This window comes from Lactuca saligna, chromosome 3 (genome assembly GCF_052625555.1).
Source record: "Lactuca saligna cultivar CGN05327 chromosome 3, ASM5262555v1, whole genome shotgun sequence".
NCBI classification, from domain to species: Eukaryota; Viridiplantae; Streptophyta; class Magnoliopsida; order Asterales; family Asteraceae; genus Lactuca; species Lactuca saligna.
Genome location: NC_136419.1, coordinates 20,518,872 through 20,528,700, shown reverse-complemented (window position 1 = coordinate 20,528,700; position 9,829 = coordinate 20,518,872). Strand labels below are relative to the sequence as shown.

General features: G+C 32.8%; 1 protein-coding gene and 1 long non-coding RNA gene across 3 annotated transcripts; both read left to right on the top strand.

Moving 5' to 3' along the window:
• The first annotated feature begins 3,235 nt into the window (after positions 1-3,235).
• On the top strand, positions 3,236-6,527 carry LOC145033442 (F-box/LRR-repeat protein 25-like). 2 transcript variants are annotated; one of them, XM_078982055.1, is made up of 5 exons: positions 3,236-3,384; positions 3,967-4,016; positions 4,210-5,184; positions 5,325-5,525; positions 5,937-6,527. In XM_078982055.1, exons 3-4 carry the CDS (start codon positions 4,300-4,302, stop codon positions 5,472-5,474), a joined length of 1,035 nt encoding a protein of 344 aa, XP_078838181.1. In that variant the 5' UTR covers positions 3,236-3,384; positions 3,967-4,016; positions 4,210-4,299; the 3' UTR covers positions 5,475-5,525; positions 5,937-6,527. The 2 variants fall into 2 exon arrangements, with proteins under 2 accessions (XP_078838181.1, XP_078838182.1); XM_078982056.1 differs by having other exon boundaries at positions 5,928-6,527.
• A 349-nt stretch (positions 6,528-6,876) lies between these two features.
• LOC145034683 (uncharacterized) lies at positions 6,877-9,232 on the top strand. The gene is made up of 2 exons (XR_013678147.1): positions 6,877-8,311; positions 8,957-9,232. It is a non-coding gene; the product is annotated as an uncharacterized LOC145034683 (long non-coding RNA).
• Positions 9,233-9,829: the final 597 nt, after the last annotated feature.

The window sequence follows — 9,829 nt, the reverse complement described above, 5'->3', positions numbered from 1 at the left end:
CAAAAACGATTTCACGAAATCGATTTCAAAAATGATTTCATGAATCGATTAAAGAGGAAGATTAAAAACATCAAAGCTTATCAGCTATGGAAGAAGTCCTTGATGGGAAGAATCATGGTGAAGAGGCGTCGATAATGGAAGAAGGGAGGAAAAAATTTGGTGAAGACTGGTGAAGACAGAATGGGGAGAAGGAGAAATGGTGGGTATGGTCGTTTACGTCTTCATGATGTAGCGTACATCCGGGAAAAGTAGGGAATTGTTTCAGTCAGCTTCTTTTTACCATGGATCGAAACAGACAATTTCTTAGGACCCAACCAGACAATTGGATTGGGTCAGACGAGATTAGCCCTTTACCAAACAGGATGGTCGGACCGAGTCAGTAAAAAGTGCTAACTAGACCCATTCAGCTGCATATCAAAAGGCCCTTAGACTTTGATGGCTAATTTTGTATCTATTTTTAAAGTTATATTTTTAACAAACTTAGACTGTTAAAGTCCGTATAAAAATTATAACTCTTTCGTACGACATCCGTTCTCGACTGTCTTTATATCGACTGACTCCTATTAATGAGATCTTAGATTCCCGTTTGGATTGTTTTTCATAGCAATCAACCGATTTCCATTTCAGTTTCTATGTCGTACCAAGCTATGTTGTAACTTCTAAAAATCATAATATCCTCTCACGAAGTCAGATTTGGACGGTCTTTATATGCACACTCTCGACTTTATGATTACTATGACTTTTGTTTAGATTACTTAGGCTAAAAAGTAATTCATCAAAAATTCACTTTTTACGATTCACAAAGTCGTGTCGGTTTAATCGCGATACTTCGAAGAAGCATAACTTCTTCATACGTAGTTGGGTTTTAGCGTTCTTTAAATGTACGAAATCTTCATCACATATACAATAACTTTGAAAAAGATTATTTATCCTAAATAATCTTCTATTAAAAAGTCACTTTTAATGCTTATAATATGTTAACTGACTAGTCCGAATCTGCAGGTGTTATAATTATCTTTCTCTTAAGATGATTATGTCCCAGAGTTATCAACAAACAGGGCTTGTATAATGACTTCACATGTTAACTTTCCATCATAGGTAATAATCATTACTCTTATGTTCGTTGGAGACTCCCGCTCCTTAAACAGACTTAGTTCACAATAAGGTCCTTACTTCAACTACCGTAACGGACAGATGGATCATGTTTTAATGACCTCTCGGTGTACGAGGCAATGGCTAGACTTAGACCTCTTTGAGTCGGACTGCATAATGGAAAATGAATGTTTCTTTAAATAAAACATAAAAATACAAAAAAAATCCCGTACATGTATCCATGAAAGGAAACTGGGAGAGCCAAATTAATTCTCATCTGACACTTATGGAATCATATTTATCCTAATTGATACTTAACAAATCATATTAATTCAACTAGATACTTGTCAAAGTTACATAAATGCTAATTATGGAAAAATAAAGTTAATTATTTTCCATCGGATAACGTAATCTTGTATGTGTTTAAAACGATCCATAATTATGATCCAATTCAGAGTTGCGAGCTTATAAAATCATAAATTAGTAATATCAGCATTTTAATAAGAGCGTAAATTCTCAGACGCTAACACTTCACAATTCAATTTATGTCCATTGCGATCACAAGGAGAGAATCTATGTTATGCCTATAGGTGTCCATGGACAACCGCTAGTTTGAAAAAATTTATACATGTAATAATATAATTTCATTTGGACACCCTTGAAACTTTAGGATGGACATCCATAAGAATCCCTGAATCAATCAAGACTACTAAAAAAATTATTTACATAAGTTTTATAGATTTGATAAATTATTTTGAACAATAAAATGTATGGAAAAAAGGTAACCGAATTAATAGATTGTTTGTTAACAAAAATATATATTTTAAATAATAGGTATCGATAATGTTTGAATTTTGGTCTGAAATAAATATCATATCATCACACTATACTTATAAAGGAAACATTTTTTTTGTTTCACCACATCAATTTGAAACCCCCAACTTTTCATATTTCCTTATAATATACTTTCTAACTTAAATATGTTATTAATTATTAATATTATCATAAATGGAAGACTTATTGAGTTATGAATAATTTCAATATAAAGTTAAATGCATAATCTAAATTAATATATTAAAAAGACTTAAAAATATAATGTAAAATTTAAAACCTATAGTAAAATGTCAAATAAAAAAAATTAATGTATATTTTTTACAACAATTAAAAGGAAAACATTAAATTCAATAAACGTAAAAGAAGATAAATCTAAAAATAAAATTAACTAAAAGATCTCTAAAAACTATTTTTTATAATAACTGAAATTCAATTAATTTTTTTAAAACTAATTTATAATAATAATAGTTAAAATAACATAAAGTTATAAATTAAATTATATTACATCACAAACAATGTTTGATAATTTTAATAATCATGATGATGAAATTAAAATGTCGTTAATTTTTTTAAAGTTAATAAATCATTACATTAGTTAACTAATATAGATAAGAAATATAATTAATTTTATACACACATCAAACATGAATAGATACCATTAAATAATTTGATTTTAGTAAGTATTATATTATCTATTGTTCAAATTAATTATATTGTTACATTAACTAAATATCTAAATATAATAATAATTATTTTTAATTAATACAAATGACAAAAATACTATCAATGAAATATGATTACTAAAAGATTAATTATATAATTTTATTTCGGGCAAGACAATGGTGTTTGTCTAGTTTTAGATAATAGGTATCGATTATGTGTTAATTTTGATTTGTTAAAAGAGTAAATTACTGAAATCGTCCTTATCGTTTGGCTAAAATTGCATGTTTGGTCCCTAACTTTGTTTTTGCACTCGGATCGTCCATGTGGTTTGATTTTGTTGCATTTTTCGTCTTTTATATACATAAAGTTAGGGACCAAACATGCAATTTTGAACAAACCATAAGGACCAAAAATACAACAAAATCAAATATAGCGATGATCCGAATACAAAAAAAATAATAATAATAATAAAAAAATTAAAGACCAAATATGTAATTTTGACAAAATGATACAAATCTTGTTAAAAGTGTAGAAAAGTAGAAGGAAGGTGTGAAAGTAAAATTTAAAGAGTGGGTGCAAAACCCTAAAAAAAACATAAATTATAAATTCTTAATATTTCAAGCTTCATGTCGTCGTTGTTGCCTCTTCCTATGTCCGACATCCCCTTCCTCTGCGTATTTCCTCCGCTCTCTGCCTCCCTCGTCGGCTCCTCCGTCATATGCGGCTGATCAGCTTTGTCCCTCAGTCCTCTCATCTCGATCTTCGTCTCCAAAACCGTCGTTCTTGATGGCACTGGTAAGGACTACTCCTCGGTTCCTATCTTCTTCTTCATTGTGCTAATGGAAGTATGGAAGTATATTGTACAAAAGAAAACCCAAATGAGAGTGTTGGCACTTGACACATAGTTTCAACTTTCAATATATCTTTACTGTATTTTAGGTGGCTCTGAGGATTTGACTTTAGTTATCCCCATAGGAAAATAATCATACCCAACCTAGTTAAGAATTTACATAATATACTAGGGGTCAAATATGTTATAGGTATAAACGAGTGTTCTTATGAATAATTTCATATATGCAACTTTATTTCAAATTAAACACATTTTGATCAAATATTATAAATGATGTAAACATTTGCATCTCTAAATAACATTAACATATTGCTCAAAATTTCATCGTCAATATGTATATGATACTTAAGATTATAAATTAGACAGTGTTTATGCAGCATTATGAAAACATAACGATATTTGTCACATGCATGTAAAAATAATATTAAAGGATTACTTATTTTTCATGTAATAATGTTATAGTCCTTACGAATAAATACTCAATGAATAAATTATACTCAACGCATTTGAACGATTCTGCATTGCAGGTGCTCTTGGAGATATTGATATATGATGCTTGATTGTCAAACCAGTTAGAGTAAGTTTTGTCTTATAGAACTTAAACTATAGGAAGTTATGAGATGTATTACAACAGATTACGCAAATTATAGAATTTGATCTGTTTGATCTTGTTCGGAACTAGTTTTTCATGTTGGAGCTTTACTTGCCTAGACTGTTAATTTAGGTTTAGCATGTCCTGATTTTGCATTAATTAGTCTATTTCATTGCAGCTTTTGGAGCCAAAATAATGCATAATGTTAGATCCACAAAAGAATGATGCAATGTGTCTATAATTGAAAATTAATCTCCAAGGAGGTAGAATGGATTTTGGGCATGAGAAAGTTACAATGAATGTAGAAGATCAGGATAGACTAAGCAGCTTGCCAGATGATCTTATCCATATGATCCTCTCTTTCATTAGACTCAAACAGGCTATTAGAACGTGTGTTCTGTCATCTAGATGCAGGTCTATCTGGAAGTCAATGCCCTACCTCAATTTCTCAAACGATATAACTTTGTTTCACATGTTCTTAATTTCTAACCGCAATACTAAAATGCAACTGTCTTCAGTCAATCTCGGTCATTGCAAAGCTGTTACCAATGAGTCTGTCGAAAGAATTCTTGACTACACATTCTCTCACAATATCCAACAACTCACTATTATTACAGGCAGCTATGAGAGGAGTTTTTACATTCGATATGCTCTTTCTTCCTTTAAGGCAACACCAACTTCGTGCCTCCCAGCATTAACGGCATTGCATCTTTATTATATGAGACTCTCTGATGATAACATCAGTACTGGTCTTTTATCCAAATGCCCCAACTTGAAGAATCTCTCCTTAGGAGGTGACACAATTACGGGAACAAATGTTTTGAATATCTGTCATCCCCGACTTTCTAATCTCACACTTGAACATATATGCGGGTGGATGTTGGCGACTTTCAATGTGGTTGTTCCTCAACTTAAGTATCTCACTATTAGAAATGGCTTTGAGAGGCTTCTGATGATTTCTGCACCTGAGCTTACCTTCTTGGTGATGAAAGATTATCGTCCTATGCAGCTTTCTACAAAAGGTTTCCCATCTTTGGAAAAGGTGGATCTTTGTTTTTCCTACCTGCGCTTGGCACATGCTAATAAGTTAGTTTGTCTGCTTCAACAGCTTCACAATGTCAAATTTCTTACACTTAACTTGAAGATTCTCGAGGTATTAGTCCTTGATGTTGTTTATCATGTGCATCTTACTAACAATCATCTGAATTATGGGAATACTCTTGTACAAAAAAAAAAAAAAAACATTAAAACAAAACAAGATTACACACTAATCTTCTTTTGTATTTTGTGTAGATTCTTTCTTCATCCATGGAACCAATCTCACATCAACCTTCTCCATTTGCTAACTTAAAGATCTTAAAGCTTTTAACGAGTTACCCTATAACGGTATACATGGAGGTGCAACCATACGAGAATGTAACTACATCTACCGAAATAAAATAGAATCTGCAAGATGGTTTTCCAAGTGCCATCATCACAATGATCTCACGTGAGGTATGTACACAATAACTGTATAGGTTAAATGCTAAGTTTATGGAATGGCGTTTCATCTTTTTCTTAGTTTATATATAAGTAAAATGGTTAGTTAAAAAAAAAATGCAAAACCAGCACAAAATATGCAACATAGTATATATGCAAAACCAGGTCTAGTTCATGTTAATGTTTGGATTTTATATATTTAAATACTACACCAATTCTTTTTTAATAAAGCAAATTAGTAGGTTATATGCATTTGAATATATCTTGGACGAGTGTCAATCTATTCGATCAGTTTGGTAGTTTCCACATTTGATTAACTTGTTTTTTTTTTTTTTTTTTAATAAAGAAACTTAGTAGGTTATATGCATTTATATTATAAAATGCATCTATATTGGATATTTATGACAATGATGCCAGACAATGCAGGAGATTAGAGCTATGAGGAATATCACAACAACTTATTCCAGAATTACGGATGCTACTAGAGAAGTGTAAAGCGCTTGGCTATACCACCAAGGCACACACACCAATGTACCAATGGAGAGCTGCAAAGCACAAATTAACAAACAGTGGACCCAATTACCATTGGAAATCCCCTGGCACTTTGGGAAAAAGATGACACAGGTATATGATCAATGGAATATTAAAGGATCACTCGTGGCAAAGCTACAGCGCATTGAAGGACTGCTGACTGGGCTACCTGTGTCCAAGAGTCCAGCGATCCAAGCAATATCTTCTAGTGTGTGTGAACAAGCTGACGATGTCAGAAAAAATATGTTGGTATGTATGAAGATCAGAAATAGTAAGAAGCTAAGGCGCTTTAATGTCTAGAATTTCATGGACATACGTCTGCATTACGTTGTTTCTTTCCCATATACTCTTATATTATAGCTGTAATCAAAATGCCAACCCTAGGTCTTATTATCTTTGTTTTGATTTCTAGTTCTATTTAAGAGGATTTTAGCATATGGTTCCAAAAGATCAAGAATCGACTGAATCGGATTTATGATAAACTATGAACAAACATCTTACCAGAAACATAACTTTTTTGTTTCATATCTTGTGTTGTCATATCCTTAGATTTTATAATAATTTATTCAATATTTTGGGTGTAAATTATTAATATTTTGGCCTTTAATGACACGCAAACGACACACATCGATTTATGATACGTAAAAGTGTATGCCCTAAAAATAATGTCAGCTCTCCCAAAATTTGAAGGATTTAGGGCACGCATTTTTGCATGTCCTAAAATTATCAGAACAAAAAAAATAAGAACATGGAAGGCACCCGAAATAAAAAGCGTGTCGTATAATGATGTCACTTTATAAGTTTTAAAATGAACGCGCGTTTAGACTATTGATCTTTTATCAAAAAATCACAGGGACCATTTTCTAGGGTTTTATCAATGAGGTCTCTCTACCACGTTTCGCAACATCAACTCTCCTCATGAAGGTGACCTTCAACAACATTCTCTACCTCCAATCACCTCCTATCGGCGACCTTGACTTATCTTTTTGTGCCGGAGACCTTGGGTTCACCTCACATCCCTTCACCAATACCAGCAACGAATAGTTCAGTCCTAAAAGCTTGATGACGAACCCTAGGTCCGATTTCACTAAGGTATTAAAACTATGCTTCTAACCTTCCATATTTCTTCAATTGTTCAACAAATGACACCTATCAAGTAATCTATCTCATACTTGTCACATAAGAACGACAACGAATCTTTCTCCGTCGGTACATCAGATATCGACTCCTCTGGCTCACCGGTCCACTTCCCTTCTACCCTATTCCATCTCTCGAGTTTATCATCTCAATCAATAAAAAAGGCTTCTGATTTCCCTGCATCTGCTTCATCTCTGCTGTGATTTCACCTGGTGTTATCGATTTTTCCCTTGTGAAGTATTTATATACATATTTAACTTTGGGGGATTTTGTCATTAATGGTATTCATGGAACTTAAATGGCAGAAAGTAAACATTCCTTTGGTTTATGTTTTGACCTGGACGAAGATGACTTGATTGAATGATTGTTTTTTTGGTAGAGTTTTATCATCATATATATTTTGTTGTAAAATCATATCTCATTTTTGTTGTTGCCTTATTTTATGGTCATCTAGCATGTGTGTATTGTAGGATGTAGAGTATTAGGTATGTCAGCCACGTAACCCATTCTCTTGTGGTATGTTTTTTGTGGGATGATAGAGCAGGGGCACACCAGATGTTCAACATATGGCATATAAACTAATCTTATAAACGTGTGCATGTTTGTGATAGGAAATTCATTTACTTTGTAACATAAACAGGCAAGTGAAAATATGTGTATCCTGATTTAACTCCAACCCATATAGCACCTGCCAAACAGTAACTGAATAAGATCAAGAAAAGGATAAAAAAGAAACTGAAAGGAAACGCCATGAGAAAAAAGAAAGAAATGGAGAGAAACAAGAAAGGGTTCATGGATCGTGCTCAAAGCTTGAGGTTGAGGTCCAACAACACTTGAAATAGGACACAGGTCAAAAGGGTATAACTGTAAATAGCCATAACAACAAGGGAACTGTTGGTGGAAGGTATTTGGATCGAATGAGGGGCAACTTCTTTCCATCTTCAAGAACACTTGGCACTGGTGGTTTCTTTGGGAAAGGGACAAATTCAAATGCTGGAAACACAAGAGAACATAGATCCATTTCTTATTCGGATCATTCCCAAAATACCCCCAACAAGAGAGATTTTGTGCAGAATGATCATGGATTTGGGTAATCAAATCCACATCCAGATGATCATAACCATATTCGTCCTGTAAGTTTTCTTGTTATCCATTTTTTTCTTTAACTCTTAAATTAGACAAATTTAAAACACCATATTTGATTTTTCACTACTTTATTAATATGACATTTATTTTATCTGCGGGCAGTTTTTGAGCCCCAACCTTATCCTCCTCCTAACGCCTTGTTCCCGAGTTTTTTTGTAAATTCATTAAAGGAAATGGAAGGAAAATTTTAACAGAAAGAAAGGGAGGTGAAGGAAAATATTCATTATTCCGTGTTCCAGAGTTCGAAGGAAATGAAAAAAAAAAAAAAAAAAAAAATTTAAGTTTTTGTGTTCCCAACTCAGGAGGAAAAATAAAATAAAATTTAAAATTTTCCTTCCCCTTACATTCTTCCCAAATCCGCCCAATTTGGGAGGAAAAATTGGAAGGAAAATATGACTCTAAAATACTTCCCCTCCCTTCACTTTCCTTCCATTAATGAAACTCGGAAACACGATTTTCCTTTGACACCCCTCACTTTCCCTCCGTATGCTCTCATTTCTCTCCGTAAGTAGAACTCAGGAACAAGGCGAAATGGAAATGTGCTCAAAGTTATTCATTTTGCTAGGAACAGAGAGTATATTAAAAAACAAAGCTCATGAATTCACAATTGAATGTATATGGTTTTGTTTCAGCCCTAGTCATCATGAAATTTACTTCTAAATTAGTGGATATGTATGTGTATAAAGTAAATACGCTTTCAATTACAACGGGGATGAAACTTGCCATGCGGGGTTCATCAACAGATCTGATTGGGATTTATGAAGAGGGCACACACAACATAGTGGAAATACCTGATTGCAAAGGTCTGAATCTGTATCAGTGTATTGTAACCTATTATATAGTTTTATCTTAACCTTAATGACAAAGATAAAAGAATGCAACAGTTATCAATCAACCTATATTTTGTATGTTTCTATTGTCTATGTATCTTTTTGCAAGTTCCTTCTATACCTATGGTAGTTATTACTATTTTAAACTTTTCAAATATTCCTTAAATTACCATTTGAATTCTTCTTGAGCTAATTATGCAGCATTTTACCCTTTGTCCGTGCAACCCATCATCCAAGCATTAATGCTTCTATGGAGCTTTTGAGAAAATGTTTGTTCTAGAATGTGTGTTTATACACTTTGTATCCAAAAGGTAAAAAGGTTATTAAATTCTCTCTTTCGTCTTCTAAATAAATCTCGGCATAAAGATTCTGAACATCGATCCTTATAATGTGAAATAGCTATGTACTTTGAAAGTATGTTGCCTAATGTTTTCTACATAATAGTTATGTAGGTACATTCTAACCAAGTTACTGTAACTAGGGGTGTTCATTAAACCGCACCAAACTGCATCGCATAATGCAGTTTAAAACATCTGAGGTGTGGTTTGTAGTTTTGTCAAACCGCACTATGCAGTGTTGTTTGCGGTATTGAATTTACAAAATTATGGTTAAACCGCATCACACAACATATTATATATATTATTATCGTAAATACCTAAATCATATTAGAACTAT